At 49.8% G+C, this 22,850-nt stretch overlaps 1 protein-coding gene across 1 annotated transcript in view; it reads left to right on the top strand.

Annotated features, from left to right (window-relative positions):
- LOC146839179 (CD5 antigen-like) overlaps positions 1-22,850 on the top strand; it is a 621,574-nt gene that overhangs the window by 136,168 nt on the left and 462,556 nt on the right. The window contains exon 3 of the mRNA XM_085603206.1: positions 11,032-11,343. Coding sequence (XP_085459332.1) covers positions 11,032-11,343 — 312 coding nt within the window. The remainder of the gene's footprint in view (positions 1-11,031; positions 11,344-22,850) is intronic.

Raw genomic sequence — 22,850 nt, 5'->3', positions numbered from 1 at the left:
AGATACAGCGCATTTCTGCCTTTTCCCTGCTCTGGCTCACAATGTGCTGCCTACAGCCAACGCAGTCACCCTTGTACCATGGTGCAAGGGTCCCTGCATTGTAAGCAGGATTATGTTTGTGCAGGAAGGGGCATCTTCCTGCACAAAATTAATCCTGATTGACATTTTCCTCTTTCTATGTGTGCTGCAGAATAAAGACATATTTCCTCGTTATGCCTCACCCTGGAATGTGTATCATTTTGATGCGTTCCCAAGTCTACCAGTAATGGTAAATCTTGTAATGTGCTATAATCCATTGGTGGAAGCGTGGGAACACCTACGCTCCACCCATGGAACACCTCACTGGGCAGAGTAGGTGATTTGCCTTGTGTTGTGTTACTCAAGATTCATCATGCCACGCATGACCATGCAAGGTGGCCTTGCGTGGCTTGATAAATCTAACTTAAGAGGTGTGTCGCTCTTGTTTCCTATTGTGTGGTGCAAGGGGGACACAAATCTTTAATATTTAATAAATAGCTGCAGGTGATCACTAGATGTTCAAACTGATGCTTGCAAAAAAAACATAGCAAGGGTCCTTACTCTCAGTATATAGCCCTTCTACTGCTAAGAGAACTGCTCCATGGTGGAAGCTAGAGAGGTCGGGACTCCTGATTAAAAGAAGGGCCAACAAAAGTAGGAGACCTATTTCAAGACTCTGCAATGTGTCTGTTCGAGGACTTCTGAGCAGAATTCAATCTACCGCAAGGCAATTTCCTCTTACACAGAGCACTAACTTCATTGTTATGGAAACAATGAGGTGCTGTCGCCGAGGGTGCTGCAAACCTGCCATCACTCGGCTCTCTAAGCTATCATCATAAAGGCAGTCTCATGTTTTATGTATTTATTTATTTATTTACTTATGTTTGTACAAGGCTATACGGGAGGACCTCCAGCATCCGCTGGAGCGCCTGTGCTTGCGACGGGAGGAGGACCTGGGAACCCCGATTGAGGCACAGGACTGGGCTACCACACCATAGAGAACTTTGAAGGTGTCTGGGAATGCATGTTTTAAGACGATCACATATTATATCCGTCACAGATCATACCTAACACCAGAGCCCATCATGAGATACTTTCACTAGGCCGATGCCGCCTGACGCCGATGTGGCAAAGTGGGAGCCCACATCTTCCACATGTTCTAGTCGTGTCCTTCGCTTGTGGCTTACTGGGGGGAAATCATAACCACTGATGCAGATGTCACGGGGATGGACACTCCAAATTCCCCAGGCCATTGCCTCCTAAGACGGTTTCCACACACAGCTAAAACCAAAGCCACAAGTACATTTCAGGATGTGTTTATTCTAGCCGAGCGAGAGAGGGTGAGGAATGGGAAGACACCCGGGGGGTGCCAAAGAGCAACATTGATGAGGGAGGTGAAGCAATGGGTGGGTTGTGAGAGGAGGATGCTACTGCAAGAAGCCAGGTACAGAGTGGGCACTTTGGATATGGCCAGAGCCTGCACACCTATCCATGCCATCATACGTACACCTTCATATCCCCTGAATCCGACACTCCTATACACTCCCCGTTAAGATCCCGCATCGCTGGTTCACACTGAGACCCTACTGTAGGAGGGAATGATGCTGAGACTCCAAGAATACTGAGGGGATCTGACTTGTTTGGTGCCCAGATGGGCCCTACCTGCTTCTTCATGCCTGCCCCATGACACACAGAAAAGGGCACACATTAGTACTGACTCAGAGGGAGAGGGATGGAAATGGTAGAACTGCTTTTATCTCTTTGCTGCTTTTTTCTTACAGAGGAGGAGATTGTACACAGTTCAAGCGCTAAAGCTTTCAGATCCGTAACATAAACTTATTGCTGGTGTGTAATTGTGCTGCACCTCAACAAAACTAGGGAGAGCTGATATCTGGTTGTTTACATAACAACCTACCCTCACACTCTCTATCACTGTCTTTCCAAGGACTGCACACAAGCCCTGCTCAAGCAGCAACCAACATTGGTGTTTGGGTAAAGTCACACACACATCCCACATAAACCTGTGCTGAACCCACTGCTAGTTTGGCACAAAGCAGTCAGATTTTTTTAATAACATTTTATTGCTTTTGGAAAACTCAGCACGTAAAAGATACACCCTTTGCAGCCCATTCAAGGGGACCCCAGGGGCCAGTTACAATAAACCCCCCTCTGCATGGAACCTCTTCCCCAACTTGGGCTCTCCCCATGCTGACTCAGTAGTATGCCCACCATCGTCCCCAAAGTTCAGAACGTTTCTTGGGACATCCACGCGCTAAGTAGATGGGTTCTTCTAATTTAGCACATCTGTCCACACCTGCTCTCCATTCCCTCATGAAGGGGAGTGGGGCATACAGAGCCTTCCAATGCTTGGCGATGTCACATTTTGCCAGTCGCTTTCCCAGCCCTCGGGCCACCCATGTTATCCAGGAGACAAGAAGGGCAATTTTGGGGGAGGCCTCAATTGTCAGACCCACACCTCCAGGAGGATCCTGGATATGTTAAGCCAGTATTGTTGGATGACTGGGCAGCCCCACACCATGTGGAAAAAGCCTCTCATGTGCTTCTGACCCACTAGTAGCATTTAATTTACAGGCCCTGTGTTAGACCCGGCCCTCGTAACATAGTCAGACCTGACCCCTGCACCTCACACCAGCCCCGAGCCCACGGCCTAGCCGATCCTTCCCACCAGAACACACACACCCGACCCGGACTTCCCCCGTCCGTGGCCTTCCTCCCTCGGCCACCCCGGGCCCGCGTGCCCACTTCATGCACCAAGATGGCCGCCCGGCCCCAGCGCGACCCTAGCCTATAGGCGCCACTCCGGCTGGAGGACATCGCGCTCCCCTTGGGATGAGAAAGGGAGGAGCAATTTCCATCACACCTCTGCGCTTCCCTGGGAAGGTGGGTTTCGATCAACCCGCCGGCCTCCCCGAGGGCTGGCTCCACGTCTGCTGGGTGTCTGGGACTCCTCCCGACCCGGGCCTGAAAGGATCTAAGGACAATGGCAGGAAACCGCCAACAAGCGACCCCCAGGTGACAAGACCCCTGCCTGCACAGACTCCGGACATCAATGAGGAGTCGCCCTATAACAAGGGGTGCTCTGGGACTGTCCGGCAGATTCGCCTTGGAACACCTGAGCCCTGCTGAGTGACTCGCGGCTCCCTGAAGATCGTAAGACCTCCGAACTTGTGCTTGAGCCCTGCTGAGTGACTCGCGGCTCCCTGAAGATCGTAAGACCTCCGAACTTGTGCTTGAGCCCTGCTGAGTGACTCGCGGCTCCCTGAAGATCGTAAGCCCTCCGAACTTGTGCTTGAGCCCTGCTGAGTGACTCGCGGCTCCCCGAAGATCGTAAGACCTCCGAACTTATACTCGAACCTGCTGAGTGACTCGCAGCTCCCACAGACTCTCTTGGTCCCGCCGGACCCCACGACGACAAGCGTATCCCCCAGCTCGAGGATTGTGAGCTGTGCGCCGGGTACGCTCCTGCATTTGATTCCCAAAGACTGTCCCGGTACCTCCTAACCCCCCTCCAAGAATTTGTGAGCCCGCGCTCTACTTGTATATATTTTGCCTTGCTGATCATAAAGATCCTACAACTCCGATCTGATAAAGATTTGCTCGTAAGAACTTCTCGTGTACTGTCTCTCTGTCGTGTGGTGCCGAGTGTACGATCCTAGATACGAGGTTCCTCCCCGGAGGAGTCTCCCGCCGGTGCCCGGCTACGATACCTCGAGGGTGGGTCTCAGGGCAGTCAGGGCCCCTTCCGGGCCACTCTGAGGTCGCCTTCTAACATTGGTGGCAGCGGTGGGATTCGGGCCCATAATCTAGAGATCGGACCGTGAACGGCTGACGCACTACCGACAAAGATGGCAGAAGGAAACACCGCGGTTCTCATAGAAGACGACGCCAGTACCGTGTTCCAGGTGGAACAGCTGGAAGAGTACACTCACAAAGAACTAAAGCAATTCTGCAAGGAACTCAGAATCGCTACCACTGGTCTCAACACCAAAGAAGATATGCAAAAGGCACTGAAAGCTTGGGTGGATTCTGGAGCCTCCCGCCCAGAAGGAGCGGGGGAGCCCCACGACGAAGCTGGACCCTCCCAAGGAGAACGCAGCAGCAACCAGGTGTGAGGCTTCGTACCAGACGGGGGCCTATCCCCGGAGGAACTCGCAGACAGAGAAAAAAGTCGCCATCACGAGCTCGAATTAGCCAAACTCAAAATTGAGGGCGAGTTGAAATTAGCCGAGAAAAAGCTAGCAGTAGAACAGTTGCGAGTACAAGGAGAACTAGAAGAGAAGAAACTCCAACGAGAACACGAGGGAGGGAGACTTCAACTAGAACATGAACGCAGCTTGAAGGAAATAGAACTGAAAGCAAGAAGCGAAGAAGCGCGGCCCCCGGGTAACTGGGAGGCGGCCGCCCCGACGGAGCAGAAGGTCCACATCCCCAAGGATGTGGTCAAAGAATATTACAAAAATTATGACATTCAGCAGTGGTTCCGGACCTACGAGGTCGCCATGGCCTCCCATCGGGTCCCGCAGAAGGATTGGGGGGCTGGGTTATGGGGACGATTCCTGAGCGAAGGGAGAGACACCCTGCTCGACCTACCCACCTCCATGCAGACCTCCTATGAACACATGAAAGCGGCCCTCCTCACAAGGTACGGCCTCACCCCGGAGATGTACCGCCAGTAGTTCTGGGACTGCAGGAAGATCCCAGGTACCACCTGGGTGGAATATGTGAACTTCTTCAGCCACGCCTTCGATGGGTGGATCAAGGGCAGCAAGGTAACCACCCTGGAAGAACTAACCGACCTTATGTTGTGGGAGCACCTGGCTGCCAACTGCTTTGTGGAACTACGCCAGCATCTGCTCGACAGCAAGCTCACGGACCCGTGGAAGCTGGCTGTCGAGGCGGATCGCTGGACCAACACCCGGGTCTCCCGGGGCCCTGTAGGAGAGTACCCCCGTGCCAGTCAGGGACCACCCTGCCAGAGAGGGGGGGGGGACCAGGGAGGGCAGAGAGAGTCCCAGGCTAGTCCCCCGAAGTCCCAACCTCCACCTTTCCCGGCACCCCCACCAGCTGTATCCGGCCCCCCCCTGAGACGGGGGCACCGGGTAACCATCACTTGTTTTCGTTGCCAGAAGCCCGGGCATTACGCCAATGACCCTGAATGCCCCATGGCCCCACGCACCACCCAGGCAGCGCCCCCGCTAGACAGATAGCCAATGTAGCCCTGGGGGAGGAGGTTGAGGAGGCTGAGGAGTGGGAACCCGCCGCTATGGCCCTAGTATCCTTAGGAGATAGAGAGATGGTCCCTGGGAGCCTCCTGCCCTCTAACACAAAGAAATATGGGCAGCTCGTAACGATCAATGGCCACCAAGTAGAAGCCCTCCGTGACACAGGGGCCAGTATCACCGGGGTCCTCAGCCATTTAGTCCACGAAGACCAGGTCCTCCCCAACGTATTTTGCCCTGTCATTTCAGCCGACAACACAGAAAGCCTATGTAAGGTAGCCCTGGTGCCCTTTGAGTGGGGAGGGGTGGTCGGCAAACTAAAGGTCGCAGTGAGAACCTCCCAGCCCGTCGACTGTCTCCTGGGGAACGACCTGGAAAGTTCCCCCTGGGGACAAGTTGAGCGCAAGACCCACCTAGGGATGATGGGCCTCCCTGAGTGGGTGTGCGCCACCACTCGATCCATGGCGGCTCGACTGACCCCCCTGAGGGACGTCGAAGACGCCCCGGCCCCTGAAGATGGGATGGTCCCGGCCGAGGGTCCCCACATCCCCCCACCAGAAGAGTCGATCGCCAGTGACGAACCCCCGCCTTCCGACTCCACCCCAGACACCGAGTTAGGCGATCTGCCGAATTAGCCCAGTGGCGCCACGAGGGGGGCCCATCCCGAGAGGAGTTCTGCCGAGAGCAGGCTACCTGTCCCTCCCTGGTCGGGCCCCGGCAGCAGGCAGAGGCCCAGGCCGCAGGCGACCAGACGGGGACGCACCGGGTATATTGGGAGAATGACCTTTTGTACAGCGAACAGAAGTCGGTGGAGCTAGGGTCCGGCCGGGTGCTGGTGGTACCCCTACGCTTCCGAACCCTCCTCCTGGGCTTGGCCCACGATGTTCCCCTCGCAGGCCACTTGGGTCAGGACAAAACATACAGTCGCCTCGTGACTCACTTCTACTGGCCCAGAACGAAAGCGGATGTGGAAGCCCACTGAAAGTCCTGTCCCATGTGCTAGGCCAGTGGGAAGAGTGGAGGGAAGCGCAAGGCTCCCCTCCAACCCTTCCCTGTAGTCAGTACCCCTTTTGAGCGGGTCGGGATCGACATTGTAGGACCTCTGGACCCCCCAACCTCCCAGGGGCACCGGTTCATCCTCGTCCTGGTGGACCATGCCACCCGTTACCCTGAGGCCATCCCCCTGCATACCGTCACGGCCCCCGTGGTGGGCCGGGCGTTGAAGGGAATCTTCTCCCGCATGGGTTTTCCCCGCGAGGTCGTGAGCGATCGCGGTACCAACTTTATCTCCCGATACATGAGGTCCTTATGGCAACAGTGCGGGGTGTCCTACAAGTTCACCACCCCGTACCACCCCCAAGGAAACGGCCTGGAAGAGCGGTTTAACCGGACTCTGAAGGGGATGATCGCGGGCCTGGAAGAGCCCCTCCGGCGTAAGTGGGACCTCCTGCTCCCCTGCCTCCTATTCGCCTACCGAGAGGTTCCCCAGAAATCCTTGGGTTTCAGCCCATTTGAGTTACTCTACGGCCACCCCGTCAGGGGGCCCCTCAGCCTGGTCAAGGAAGAGTGGGAGGCGGCGCCCCGAGGCCCCCCCCGTGACGTGTTCCGTTACGTCCTGACCCTCCGAAATCAGACTAGGAGGTTCCGGGAGATGGCAGAGGCCAACCTGGAGGCAAGTCAGGAGGAGATGAAGCGCTGGTACGACCAGAACACCGCGCTAGTCGAGTTTCAGCCGGGCCAGCTGGTGTGGGTCATGGCCCCCGTGAAACCTTGCGCTCTCCAGGATAAATGGACCGGTCCCTTCAAAGTAGTTGAGCGGAAGAGCCCGGTCACGTACTTGGTAGACGTCCAGTCACCCCGGGACCCCCTCCGGGTCCTCCACGTGAACCGCCTCAAGCCCCACTTTGTACGGACGGAGCTGAGCCTCCTACTGGCCACTGACGACGGGTCCGAAGAAGAGTCAGATCCTCTCCCTGATCTTCTGTGCACCAAGGAGAAGGACGGCTCCGTAGAGGGAGTGAACCTCTCCCCGTCTCTCACTCCCCAGCAACGTGAGGATTGCCGCAAGCTCCTAGGGCAGTTTCCGGACCTTTTCTCCTTGGTCCCCAAGGTCACCGACTGGTGTGTCCATGATGTGGATACCGGGGACAGCCCGCCTGTAAGACACCGAGCCTACCGAGTCCCTGACCGGGTCCGGTCCTGTATCCAAGCCGAAGTCTCGAAAATGTTGACCCTAGGCGTGATCGAACCCTCAGACAGCCCCTGGGCCAGCCCCGTGGTCCTGGTCCCAAAAACAGCTGCCCCCGGGGTCGCCCCAGAACTCCGCTTCTGCGTGGACTACCGGGGACTCAATGAAGTCACCCGAGCCGATGCCCACCCCATTCCCCGAGCCGACGAGCTCATTGACCGGCTCGGGGCTGCCCGGTTCCTCAGCACCTTCGATCTCACCTGCGGCTACTGGCAAATTGCGCTCACAGAGGGAGCCAAGGAGCGGTCCGCCTTCTCCACCCCGGATGGGCACTATCGCTTTCGCGTGATGCCTTTCGGGATGAAAAATGCCCCGGCCATCTTCCAGCGACTGGTAAATAGAGTCCTGGCCGGGCTGGAAAAATTCAGCGCTGCATATCTCGACGATATTGCAGTTTTTAGTTCCGAGTGGAGTGAGCACCTCCAGCACCTCCAGAGGGTGCTAACCGCCCTGTGCCAGGCGGGCCTCACCGTGAAAGCCAGCAAATGCCAGATTGGGCAAGGTTCGGTAACCTACCTGGGGCACCAGGTCGGAAGCGGGCAGGTCGCCCCTCTACAGCCCAAAATCGACGCCATCCTAGCCTGGGAACCCCCCACTACCCAAACAGAGGTCCGAGCCTTTCTGGGCCTCACGGGCTACTACCGGAGATTCATCCGGGATTACGGCAGCCTGGTCGGTCCCCTCACGGGACTTACGTCCAAGAAACAGCCCAAGAAGGTACAGTGGTCCCCTGCCTGCCAAGAGGCGTTCAATGCCCTGAAAACGGCCATGTGTACGGCCCCCGTCCTCCAGGCCCCCGACTACTCCAAAGAGTTTGTGGTACAAACTGATGCCTCCGAGCATGGCATCGGGGCAGTCCTCTCCCAGGTAAATGACCAGGGTCTAGACCAGCCCGTGGCCTTCCTCAGCCGAAGGCTGTTGCCCCGGGAACAGAGATGGAGTACCATCGAGCGCGAGGCGTTCGCCGTAGTCTGGGCCCTCAAGAAACTACGCCCTTACCTGTTCGGCACCCATTTCAGGGTCCAAACCGATCATCGCCCCTTGCGATGGCTCATGCAGATGCGAGGAGAAAACCCCAAGCTTCTGCGGTGGTCAATCTCCCTCCAGGGGATGGATTTCACCGTGGAACATCGCCCTGGTACGGACCACGCCAACGCCGATGGCCTCTCCCGATTCTTCCGCCTCAGCAAAGAGAACCCCCAAGAAGATGGGTAGTTCTCTCCGGCTTTCAGCTGGGGGGGACGCGTGTTAGACCCGGCCCTCGTAACATAGTCAGACCTGACCCCTGCACCTCACACCAGCCCCGAGCCCACGGCCTAGCCGATCCTTCCCACCAGAACACACACACCCGACCCGGACTTCCCCCATCCGTGGCCTTCCTCCCTCGGCCACCCCGGGCCCGCGTGCCCACTTCATGCACCAAGATGGCCGCCCGGCCCCAGCGCGACCCTAGCCTATAGGCGCCACTCCGGCTGGAGGACATCACGCTCCCCTTGGGATGAGAAAGGGAGGAGCAATTTCCATCACACCTCTGCGCTTCCCTGGGAAGGTGGGTTTCGATCGACCCGCCGGCCTCCCCGAGGGCTGGCTCCACGCCTGCTGGGTGTCTGGGACTCCTCCCGACCCGGGCCTGAAAGGATCAAAGGACAATGGCAGGAAACCCCCAACAAGCGACCCCCAGGTGACAAGACCCCTGCCTGCACTGACTCCGGACATCAAGGAGGAGTCGCCCTATAACAAGGGGTGCTCTGGGACTGTCCGGCAGATTCACCTTGGAACACCTGAGCCCTGCTGAGTGACTCGCGGCTCCCTGAAGATCGTAAGACCTCCGAACTTGTGCTTGAGCCCTGCTGAGTGACTCGCGGCTCCCTGAAGATCGTAAGACCTCCGAACTTGTGCTTGAGCCCTGCTGAGTGACTCGCGGCTCCCTGAAGATCGTAAGACCTCCGAACTTGTGCTTGAGCCCTGCTGAGTGACTCACGGCTCCCCGAAGATCGTAAGACCTCCGAACTTATACTCGAACCTGCTGAGTGACTCGCAGCTCCCACAGACTCTCTTGGTCCCGCCGGACCCCACGACGACAAGCGTATCCCCCAGCTCGAGGATTGTGAGCTGTGCGCCGGGTACGCTCCTGCATTTGATTCCCAAAGACTGTCCCGCTACCTCCTAACCCCCCTCCAAGACTTTGTGAGCACGCGCTCTACTTGTATATATTTTGCCTTGCTGATCATAAAGATCCTACAACTCCGATCTGATAAAGATTTGCTCGTAAGAACTTCTCGTGTACTGTCTCTCTGTCGTGTGGTGCCGAGTGTACGATCCTAGATACGAGGTTCCTCCCCGGAGGAGTCTCCCGCCAGTGCCCGGCTACGATACCTCGAGGGTGGGTCTCAGGGCAGTCAGGGCCCCTTCCGGGCCCCTCTGAGGTCGCCTTCTAACACCATGGGAATATATTACACTACTTTACTGGAGAGATGCAAGTAAATTAAATGTGCCAATCGTCTGTAGGCAATTTCACCATGTTTAAAGGGAGAGATAAAAATCACTTTAGCTCTGGTTAGCAGGTGTAAAGTGTTCAGAGCCCTAACGGCCTACAGAAATGGGTTCAGAAAACAGGAGGGTGAAAGCAAAAACGTAGGGGCTGACCCTGTAAAACGGTCATGTCCAACATGGGGTTATAATGTCCATTCCATTGAGTAAGTTTTCTCTCCACTTGAAAAGTAGTTTTGAAAGTGCATTCCCCGCTCTTCTTGTCAACATACTTGCTTTCTCTCTCAGTGCTGCAGCTGAACTCATAAGAATAACAGATCCCTAACCTCTCTCTTTGATTTAGTTTCTAATTAACTTTTTTGTGTTGCACATTTTTGTACTTTATTTGTCTGTCTGATGCACTGAAAATCGTTAATGTGAGTTCGAAAAAAATCTGTTAAAATACTCTGCCAAGGACTGTGCATCATTGATGGAAATTGATTCAGACCAGTTGCTGCTGGTGTTATTATAATGCAAATATGTAAATGCGATGGATGTTCAACCATTGACAAGGACAAGGTACAATCATGCCTTGAAGAGAAGCCAGAATGTGCATTCTCCATCCGTAGGCCCATTGTCTATCCAACCTTACATAAGAAATGTGTTTGTGAATGAAATCTTCTTTCTGCATCAGTGAAATACCACTGATTCCAAGATTATGTCACAAATCCTGCTGGACTAATCTGTTGGATGGTGTCTACTGGCTTTTTCCCCTATCATGCGCTATCTATATGAGCTGGAAAATGTGTTAATTTCATGTAATAAGATTTAAATGTCAAAACTTTAGAGGCATTTCTTTAACACAGAACAGTGTGATAGGAACTGACCTCTGACCTCAGAAGTTATCAGTGTCTGCATAAGTATGATTCATATCTCTTTCTTTGGCTGTCTCTCTATTCCTTTAACTATGGTAGACAGTGAAAAAAAAGGTCTTGATATTGTTGAATAAATATTATTGTTTATCTATAAATATTATCTCTTTCTTTTATGACACAGCAAGTGTTCGACTGACAGGATCCAAAACCCCCTGTGCTGGGATGGTACAGGTGAAGATTAATAAATACTGGGAAAGAGTCTGCGACAGGCAATGGGACATGAAAGATGCCACTGTGGTGTGTAAAGAGCTGAACTGTGGAGTTCCAATTTCAGTCCCTCCAGCCTCAGCCTTCGGGGCACAAAAGAATGACAGAATTTTGATTTCTGATGTCCAGTGCAAAGGCGATGAAAATACCGTGCTGCAGTGTCCTTTCAACAAAAAGATTCAGAGCATTTGTTATGACGGGAGGTATGCAGCAGTGAACTGCACAGGTAAGAACCTCAAAACCACTTCCGACTGCCATGGAACCCAAACTCAATGGAAAACAGGCAAGGTAGAGTATAGGACAACCCCATCTACAACCTCAAGATCACCCATTTCTTGGAGGTTTTGATAGAGTGCTCCCAACTAAATTTATATGAGCTATCAGTGCAACTACACCTCCTCCACAAGCACTTCCTCCCTTTCTATCCAGTGTGATTACACCTCCTCCACAAGCACTTATTCATTTCCATCCAGTGGGATTACACCTCCTCCTGCAGCACTTCATCCCTTTCCATCCAGTGTGATTACACCTCCTCCTACAGCACTTCATCCCTTTCCATTCAGTGTGATTACACCTCCTCCTACAGCACTTCTTCAATTTCCATCCAGTGTGATTACACCTCCTCCAGCTTCACTTCTTCCCTTTCCATCCAGTGCGATTACCCTCCTACTACAGCGCTTCTTTCCTTTCCATCCAGTGTGATTACACCTCCTCCTGCAGCACTTCTGTTCTTTCCATCCAGTGGGATGACACTTCCTCCTGCAGAACTTTGTTTCTTTCCACCCAGTGTGATTACAGCTCCTCCAACAACACTTCTCCCCTTTCCATCCGGTGTGATTACACCTCCTCCTACAGCACTTCATCCCTTTCCATCCAGTGTGATTACACCTCCTCCTGCAGCACTTCATCCCTTTCCATCCTGTTTGATAACACCTCCTCCAACAGCACTTCTTTTCTTTCCATCCGGTGTGATTACACCTTCTTGTACAGCACTTCTTTCCTTTCCATCCAGTGTGATTACACCTCCTCCTGCAGCACTTCTTCCCTTTCGATCCAATATGTTTACACCTCCTTCTACAGCACTTCCTTTCTTTCCATACAGTGTGATTACACCTTCTCCTACAACACTTCTTCCCTTTTCATCCAGTGTGATTACACCTCCTCCTACAGCACTTCTTCCCTTTCCATTCAGTGTGATTACACCTCCTCCACCAGCACTTCTTCCCTTTCCATCCAGTGTGATTACACCTCCTCCTACAGCACTTCTGTTCTTTCCATCCAGTGTGATGACACTTCCTCCTGCAGCACTTCTTCCCTTTCCATCCAGTGTTATTACACCTCCTCCTGCACCACTAATTCCCTTTCTATCCAGTGTGATTACACCTCCTCCAACAGCACTTCTTCTCTTTCCATCCAGTGGGATGACACTTCTTCCTGCAACGCTTCTTACCTTTCCATCCAGTGCGATTACACCTTCTCCTACAGCACTTCTTCCCTTTCCATCCAGTGTGATTACACCTCCTTCAGCAGCACTTCTTCCCTTTCCGTCCAGTGTGAGTACCCCTCCTCCTACAGCACTTCTTTTCTTTCTATCTAGTGTGATTATACCTCCTCCTACAGCACTTCTTTTCTTTAAATCTAGTGTGATTACACCTCCTCCTACAGCACTTCTTTACTTTCCATCCAGTATGATTACAGCTCCTCCAACAACACTTCTCCCCTTTCCATCCTGTGTGATTACACCTCTTCCACTAGCACTTCTTCCCTTTCCATCCATTGTGATCGCACTTCCTCTTACAACACTTCATCCCTTTCCATCCAGTGTGATTACACCTTCTCCTGCAGCACTTCATCCCTTTCCATCCTGTTTGATTACACCTCCTCCTACAGCACTTCTTTTCTTTCCGTCCAGTATGATTACACCTCCTCATACAGCACTTCTTCCCTTTCCATCCAGAGTGATTACACCTCCTCCTGCAGCACTTCTGCTCTTTCCATCCAGTGGGATGACATTTTCTCCTGCAGCACTTCTTCCCTTTCCATCCAGTGTGATTACACCTCCTCCTGCAGCACTTCTTCCCTTTTGATCCAAAGTGTTTATACCTCCTCCTACAGCACTTCCTTTCTTTCCATCCAGTGTGATTACACCTTCTTCTGCAGCACTTCATCCCTTTCCATCTTGTTTGATTACACCTCCTCCTACAGCACTTCTTTTCTTTCCGTCCAGCGTGATTACACCTACTCCTACAGCACTTCTTCCCTTTCCATCCAGTGTGATTACACCTCCTCCAACAGCACTTTTTCCGATTCCATTCAGTGTGATTACACCTTCTCCACCAGCACTTCTTCCCTTTCCATCCAGTGTGATTACACCTCCTCCTACAGCACTTCTTTTCTTTCCATCCAGTGTGATGACACTTCGTCCTGCAGCACTTCTTCCCTTTCCATCCAGTGTGATTACACCTCCTCCCACAGCACTTCTTCTCTTTCCATCCAGTGGGATGACACTTACTCCTGCACCTCTTTTTCCCTTTCCATCCAGTGAGATTACACCTCCTCCTACAGCACTTCTTCCCTTTCCATCCAGTGTGATTACACCTCATTCTGAAGCACTTATTCCCTTTCCATCCAGTGTGATTACACCTCCTACTACAGCACTTCTTTTCTTTCCATTTAGTGTGATTACACCTCCTCCTATAACACTTCTTCCCTTTCCATTCAGTGTGATTACACCTCCTCCATCAGCACGTCTTCCCTTTCCATCCAGTGTGATTACACCTCCTCTTACAGCACTTCTGTTCTTTCCTATGTTTGAAAGCTTTATTGAAGAGTTGATGACAAAAAAAAGATATCAGCATAAATTGCAATAATACAGAAACCATTGAGAAACTTAACACTGCTAATATCAGTTTTAGAAACCACAAAGCATTTTAAGAGAATTTTTAACATTGAAGGAAGCAATGGGAGGGGAGGATAAGGGAGGAAGGGAGGGGGAGAAGGAAAGGAAGATATAAAGATAATAAAATAAACCATACAATATCTAAAAATTACGACACATATTCAAATTGTAAAAGTCGTAAAAAGTCAGCGATGCGAAATTACCATCATAAAACAAGCAGTAATATTAAACAAAACTTATACTGAATAGCAAAAGGAGAGAGTTCGAGACGTTCAAGGAGGTTTAAAATTTTCTGCATTGAGACATATAGGTTTCTTTAGGGCCAAGCAGTCCAAATACGTGGTGAGAGGCAACCAGAAAAAATCAACATTACGAGCAGGTTTACAAGTGGAGGCAAAGGAAACGTCCAATCTGTGAAAGTGGCATAATGAATTCCACCAGCCTTGTAAGGAGATAGAAGCTAGAGATTTCCAGTTGGAAGAAATATGTTGGAAGGCAAGCGCAAGCGTCAGGTCAAAGAGACCGTGTAGATGAGCAGGGAGATTCAAGGAGTCAGAAAGGCTACCCAAAAAGAGAAATAAGTGAGTAAAAGAGGAAGGAAGAGGGAAGATACGGGAGAGGCATGACCACACTTTCCCCCAAAAGGTAGAGACAACAGGGCACAGAAAAAACAAGTGGAAAAGGTCAGCATCAGAAGAAGAACAAGTCCAGCATTTAGAGTCAGAGGAGGGAGAAAAGCGGGATAAAGAAAGAGGAGAAAGGTAGAGCCTGTGATACAGATAAAATAAGGATTGAGTAAGAGAAGCAGAGCGGGAGATTTTTAGAGATCTGGACCACAGCTTATCCCAAAGAATAGTTGACCAAGTACAACAAAAATCCGTTTCCCAAGAAAGCTCCACTTTAGATTTGACACGATTGGGATTAGGAGATACAAGAGATTTATAGATGAGAGATGCTTTAGGGAGTGTAGCAAGAATAATAAGAAGAGGAGGAGGAGACGACGACGGTGATGATGAGGAGGGAAGAGAGTAAAAACAATCAAGGATAATTGCCATGAGGGTTGTGAATTTCCGCAAAAAGGAGCGAGGGCACCGAAATAAAAGTTGAAATTGGGGAAAAGAGCAAGGGGATACACCATCAAAAAGTTGGTTGACCCACATTATGCCTTTTACCCTCCATGCTTTCCAAAAAATGGGTCTATTTTTTAAAAGGATAAGAGAGTTATACCAAATAGGAGAATTTAAGAAGGATGTACGTGTGACCTCGGAGGGGAGAACCAAAGGACTTAAAAGAGAAGAGGTATGTTTGAATAGGGGGCAAAGAGAAAAAGGATTCCTGGAAGAGAATCGCATCACCTCGGCAAAGGATAAGGGTAATAGTAAAGATTGCTCAATAAGAAGCCAGAGGGGCGAGAAGGGAGAAAGAGTTGATGAGATCCATCTCGAGGCCTGACGTAAAGAAAAGGATCTATGATAAAGACGGAAATCAGGGAAGTTAACCCCACCATTGGATTTAGGCTTACGGAGGGAGGCAATGGAAATTCTGGATTTCTTACCTTTCCAGAGAAAACGAGAAAGAAGAGAATCAATTTTTTTAAAGTAAGATGCAGGGATGTGAACCGGTAGCATAGAGAGGGTGTAAATTAAAATAGGGGCGATCATCATTTTAATTGAATCCAAACGACCCCACCAGGAGAGAAAGAGGGGATTCCAGGCTGAGAGCGACTGATCAATCCTGGAAATAACTGCCGACAAATTCAATTTAACCGAGGATGAGATGGAATTGGAAAACAGAATACCAAGGTACTTAATCTTGGAGCTACTCCAGGCAAAACCAGTAGCAGAGAAAAGATGGGGAAGACAGGATGAGGTGAGAGGGAGAATTTCGGTTTTGTCCGAGTTGATCTTATAACCGGAAACCAAAGAAAAGGAGTGAAACTCGGATAATAAGGGGGGACGGAGGATTCAGGGTCAGAAATAAATAGTAAGATGTCATCCGCATAGGCAGAAAGTTTCAATTGATTAGAGCCATATGGGAAACCAGAAATGGAAGTGTTATTGCGAATGGAGGATAAGAAGGGTTCGAGAGATAAAACAAAGAGAAGTGGGGAAAGAGGGCAACCTTGGCGAACACCTCTCTGAAGATTAAAAGATGGAGAGAGTTGTCCATTCACAAGTACCGAGGCCTTGGGGGCAGAATATAGGAGAGAGACAAGGGATATAAATTTGGGACCAAAACCATGCCACCGCAATGAAGCGAACAAAAAAGACCAGTCAACCCTGTCAAAGGCCTTCTCTGCGTCAACAGAGATAGCAGCAAGAGGGGTTGAAAGTGAGGGAGCTTTATTTAGAACGTTAAGAAAAAGGCGAGAGTTGTCCGAAGTAAGTCTGCCCTTAACGAAGCCACATTGCTCTTTGCCAATGAGGTGAGGCATAAGGGGGTCTAGGCGCATTGCAAGTAATTTGGCAAAGATTTTGTAGTCTACATTGACTAACGAAATCGGTCGGTAATTTTTACAAAACTGGTGTTCGCGACCTTCTTTGGGGATCAGACAGATGGAAGCATCTTGAAAAGTGCCTTCAGCCTTGCCAGAAGAGGAAAATGATTGAAAAAGGGCTAAAAGTTTAGGTAGTAAAATGTCTGAAAAATGCAAATAAAATTCCACAGGAAAACCGTCAGGGCCAGGGGTCTTCCCTTTAGTAAGGGCTGATAAGGCTGCAGAGAGTTCATGGAGAGAGAGATCGAGGTCAAGGTCCGGAAAATTCAGGTGAGAGTTAGACGGTACAGGGAGCTTCTCAAAATAACTCTGAATAAGGGAGGGAGTGGGAGGACACTCTGGGGTATAGAGATTCTGATAGAACAGTTGAAACTGCTCAAGGATTTCTTTGTCTTTGTGGAGAAGAGTGCCAGCAGAAGAATATATAGAGTCTATAAGAGTGCGCTCCTTACGGAACTTGAGATAATTGGCCAAGAGCTTACCAGATTTATTGCGACCTCCGTAATACCGTGCACTACTGCGAAGGAGAATCGAAGAAGCGTTATCTGTAGTTAATTTGTTGAATTCTAACTTAGCTCGCAGGAGATCCGGTGACATAAATTTATCAGAAGAAGTGTAGAACTGGTGCTCCAGAGTTTTTATATGAGCCAGGGAGGATTTCCGCTTTTGAATAAACTTTTTCTTCTTCCGAGAGACAAAGTCGATGATGAAACCCCTCGCGGAGGCTTTAAAGGAGTCCCACAGAGTGTGAAGGGAAATACTAGGGTCTGAATTGAGAGAGAAAAATTCCTCAACGAAAGAGCGAAAAGAAGAAGAAAAATTGGGATCAGTGAGGAGTGCACTGTTAAAGCGCCAACGGGAAGGTTTAGGCTGTGGTGGGAGTAGGTCAAAATCTGTCACGATGGGAGCGTGGTCCGAGATGACAATAGGTTCAATGGAAGAAGACAGAACGTTCTGAGATAAAGAATTAGAGAGGAAAATATAGTCAAGACGAGAGAAGGATGAGTGAGGAGGAGAGAAAAAGGAATAGTCCAACGTGTCAGGGTGTGAAAGGTGCCAAGAGTCAATAAGATGTGATTGTGAAATAGTATTAAGAAATTGTTTGTGGGGTTTATGTGGTGTGAAACGGACTGTGGATTTGCGGTCGAGGAACGGGTCAACAATCTGGTTGCAGTCACCACCAAAAACAAATGATACATCCTTATATTGAACACATTTCTCTGTAATCAAAGGCCAAAAAGAACAATCTGCTTGTACAGGCCCATAGACATTAAAAACAGTCAAAGGAATCGAGTTTATCAATAATTTAGCCAGTACCCAACGACCTTCAGAGTCCGTCTCCTGGGACAAAACCGTACATTTAAGCCTCTTGTGACAAAGGAAAGCAACTCCATTCTTTTTGTTGTCAGAGGGTGAAAATAAGACTGTACCCACCCAACTTCTTTTGTAGGAGGCCAAATGGGACAAAACTCTCTGCCGCTTAATGGGGTTAATAAAACCTTTTACATTCCATGTAATAACTTTGAATTAACAAATAACATAGAATCAAGTAGGACAGAAGAAGTAAAGAAGAAGAGGCATACGCAAAAGACAAGTCGAAAAGGAGAAAACTTTGAGAAATATCGCTGAAATAGGTTGAGGAGAGAGGAAAAGAGGTGAATGGAAACAAAGGAGAATCGGAATTGATCAACCAGTACAGGGAAGAGAAAGGATAAAGGAAACGGGAAAGGAAAGTAAGTACAAGGAGAGACAGCACATATCCCAAAGGGACGACTGAGGAGAACATACCTGAGGGGAGTACGAAATAGGACAACGGGGAAATGGCGACACTCAACGAGACAGATCCCCCGAAACGGGAGACCAGGCCGGATCGCACCGGAACAAAGGGAACATAACCAAAGAGCCAGGTTGAGGGGAAGTCGGTCCATCTAGATAAATGAATAAAGAAAGAGTAACATTTGAGAACATGAAGACATACTATGACGAACCAAGGTGAAAATTCAAATGTTGAAGGACAAAAACTGGACACAGTTCTTAGACAAAAGTATGAGGGAATTTGAAATTAGAAACATGTGAGTAAGAAAAACATATTAATAATCTAATACGTAGAGTTAATAAATGGAGACAGAGACAGGGACAGAAATGGATGACCTGTAAGGGAAGCAAAAGTTAGACATTTCAAGTAATCTAAAAGTGTAAAACAATTAAACAATCAGCCACAAGAAGAGGAGGAGGTCTCCATAGCAGAATTAGAACGGGTATGAATGAAATTTTTGAGTTCAGCAGGATCCTGGAAGGACCAAGTCTGATTCTGTAACGTAACTTTGAAAGTGCATGGGTGAAATAAACCAAATCTAGCACCAAGGGACCTCAACGGAGCTCGCAGGGACAAAAATTCCTTCCGACGAGAGGCAGTAGCATTTGAAACATCTTGGGAAAGATATACTCTCTGACCCAACCAGGAGATCTGACGCTTGGCTCTGGACGCTGAAAGGACAGAGAGAAGATCTGTGAATTTCAAAAAAAGGATAATGACTCCCCTTGGCCTGGTTGACGTGGATGAGCGAGGACCAAGTCTATGCGCTCTCTGAATATTGAGGGAGGTGGTGGATGGCATGTCCAAAAGCTTCGGGAGAAAGGAGGAGAAAAAGAGCACATGGTCGTCCCCTTCTAAAGATTCCGGTAAACCATAAATACGGAGGTTGTTCCTCCTGTTCCTATTTTCCAACTCCTCCGTGTGTTCCTGAAGCGCCAGAACAGATTTTTCTAAGGAGGAAACCCTCTGGGAGGTAGAATGAAGGACCGAAACCTGTTGCTCCACAACTGTAACTCTGTTGTCTATAGATGACCATTTCTCCTCAAGAAACTGCATCTTACTATTGGTCTCCTCAACAAAAGGCCGAAGGGCACGAATTTCCTCAAAAAGCATCTCCATGGAAATAGGGGATGATGGCTTCTCTGACGAAGACGCATCTTGTTTGAGGCGCTTAGAAGATGAAGCTGATGGAGGTGAGGATTTGTTTGAAGGAGGCTGTGTTGAGGAGGAGCGAGGGAGGGTTACTCCCGCCATTGGTGCTACCTTGGGAGGAGAGTCCGTCGGTATATGAGGTGAAGAGGTTACCACAGGAGAGTTCCTCGAAGGAGTAAAGACGAACTTTGGATTACGTAGCTTGCCCATAGAAGCCAATCAGAAGTGACAAGCAGCAAACAAGAGGGCGACTGTGAGGTAAGACCAAAAAAGTGAAGGCATTCAGTCGCATAGAGGTGGAGCAGTAATCCTAGGAGAGCTTGTGGAGTGAATAAAGAAATGTTCCAGAGTAAGCAGAGACAAGCCAGTGCCAAACTAAGCAAAAATGAAGAGTGCAGGGTCAGTAACCAACCAGGTCATGGACGTCCCCCGTCAGAGGCAGTGATGAGCGCAATCAAAAGGGAGGCAGGAACATAGCAAGAAAGTCATTTATCAGAAGCTACCTCATTCCATCCACGTGGGGCAGCACAGGTTAGAAGATATCCATGTGGCATGGCAGCGCCCAGAAAGGATGAAACAGCAATCAGGAGGCGTAGAACCCCCCAAAAAAAAAAAAAGGGCAATGTGGGGCAGATGCAGCCAAGCCGGCAGAAAGACGAGCATCGCGCCTCAGACAAAATGGCGGCCGCTCTCTGAGGAGAGAACAAATGCGGCGAGAAAAGGGGCACCCCGGCCCTAGAAATGCGTCAAAAAGCGCTCACCAGAAGCGCGCTGCATTCCGACATGAGAATCCAATGTCTGTGGTGGAAAAATGCACTCCGGAGGAGAAACGGGATGAATGACAAGCTCCGGTGCGTCGGAGGTCCCGCGTCAGGCGGCCATCTTGGTCGGCGCCGTGACCACGCCCCCCCACTTCTGTTCTTTCCATCCAGTGTGATGACACTTCCTCCTGCAGCACTTCTTCCCTTTCCATCCAGTGTGATTACAGCTCCTCCTGCACCACTATTTCCCTTTCCATCCAGTGTGATTACACCTCCTCCAACAACACTTCTACTCTTTCCATCCAGTGGGATGACACTTCCTCCTGCACTGCTTCTTCCGTTTCCATCCAGTGTGATTATACCTCCTTCTACATCACTTCTTCTCTTCCTGCACTGCTTCTTCCGTTTCCATCCAGTGTGATTATACCTCCTCCTATATCACTTCTTCCGTTTCCATCGAGTGTGATTACACCTCCTTCAGCAGCACTTTTTCCCTTTCCATCCAGTGTGAGTATAACTCCTCCTACAGCACTTCTTTTCTTTCCATCCAGTGTGATTACACGTCCTCCTATAGCACTTCTTTTCTTTCCATCCAGTGTGATCGCACCTCCTCCTACAGCACTTCATTTCTTTCCGTCCAGTGTGATTACACCTCCTCCTACAGCACTTCATTTCTTTCCGTCCAGTGTGATTACACCTCCTCATACAGCGCTTCTTCCCTTTCCATCCAGAGGGATTACACCTCCTCCTGCAGCCCTTTTCTACTCTTTACATCCAGTGGGATGACATTTTCTCCTGCAGCACTTCTTCCCTTTCCATCCAGTGTGAATACACCTCCTCCTGCAGCACTTCTTCCCTTTCGATCCAATGTGTTTAAACCTCCTCCTACATCACTTCCTTTCTTTCCATCCAGTGTGATTACACCTCCTCCTACAGCACTTCTTCCCTTTCCATCCAGTGTGATTACACCTCCTCCAACAGCACTTTTTCCCTTTCCATTCAGTGTGATTACACCTCTTCCACCAGCACTTCTTCCCTTTCCATCCAGTGTGAGTACACCTCCTCCTACAGCATTTCTGTTCTTTCCATCCAGTGTGATGACACTTCGTCCTGCAGCAATTCTTCCCTTTCCATCCAGTGTGATTACACCTCCTACTGAACCACTATTTCTCTTTCCATCCAGTGTGATTACACCTCCACCTACAGCACTTCTTCTCTTTCCATCTAGTGGGATGACACTTACTCCTGCACCGCTTCTTTCCTTTCCATCCAGTGTGATTACACCTCCTCCTACAGCACTTCTTCCCTTTTCATCCAGTGTGATTACACCTCATTCTGCAGCACATCTTCCTTTTCCATCCAGTGTGATTACACCTCCTACCACAGCACTTCTTTTCTTTCTGTCCAGTGTGATTACATCTCCTCCTACAGCACTTCTATTCTTTCCATCCAGTGTGATTACACCTCCTCCTACAGCACTTCTTTTCTTTCCATCCAGTGTGATTACAGCTCCTCCAACAATACTTCTCCCCTTTCCATCCATTGTGATCGCACCTCCTCCTACAGCACTTCATCCCTTTCCATCCAGTGTGATTACACCTCCCCCTGCAGCACTTCTTTTCTTTCCATCCGGTGTGATTACACCTTCTCCTGCAGCACTTCTTCCCTTTCGATCCAATGTGTCTACACCTCCTCCTACAGCAGTTCCTTTCTTTCCATCTAGTGTGATTACACCTCCTCCTACAACACTTCTTACCTTTCCATCCAGTGTGATCACACCTCCTCCTACAGAACTTCTTCCCTTTCCATCCAGTGTGATTACACCTCCTCCTACAGCACTTCTGTTCTTTCCATCCAGTGTGATGACACCTCCTCCTGCAGCATTCTTCCCTTTCCATCCAGTGTGAATATACCTCCTCCTGCACCACTGTTTCCCTTTCCATCCAGAGTGATTACACCTCCTCCAACAGCACTTCTTCTCTTTCCATCCAGTTGGATGATACTTCCTCCTGCTCAGCTTCTTCACTTTCCATCCAGTGTGATTACACCTCCTCCTACAGCACTTCTTCCCTTTCTATCCAGTGTGATTACACCTCCTTCTGCAGCACTTCTTCCCTTTCCATCCAGTGTGATTACACCTCCTCCTACAGCACTTCTTTTCTTTCCATCTAGTGTGATTACACCTCCTCCTACAGCACTTCTTTTCTTTCCATCCAGTGTGATGACACTTCTTCCTGCAGCACTTCTTCCCTTTCCATCAAGTGTGAATACACCTCCTCCTGCACCACTGTTTCCCTTTCCATCCAGAGTGATTACACCTCCTCCAACAGCACTTCTCTTTCCATCTAGTGTGAAAACACCTCCTCCTGCACAACTGTTTCCCTTTCCATCCAGTTTGATTACACCTCCTCCAACAGCACTTCTTCTCTTTCCATCCAGTGGGATGACAGTTCCTCCTGCCCTTCTTTTCTTTCTATCTAGTGTGATTATACCTCTTCCTACAGCACTTCTTTTCTTTCCATCCAGTGTGATTACACCTCCTCCTATAGCACTTCTTTTCTTTCCATCCAGTGTGATTACAGCTCCTCCAACAACTCTTCTCTAATTT

Source organism: Triturus cristatus, chromosome 4_2 (genome assembly GCF_964204655.1).
Source record: "Triturus cristatus chromosome 4_2, aTriCri1.1, whole genome shotgun sequence".
Lineage (NCBI taxonomy): Eukaryota > Metazoa > Chordata > Amphibia > Caudata > Salamandridae > Triturus > Triturus cristatus.
Note: the sequence above shows the minus strand (reverse complement) of the source record. Positions and strands in the feature narration are given on the sequence as shown.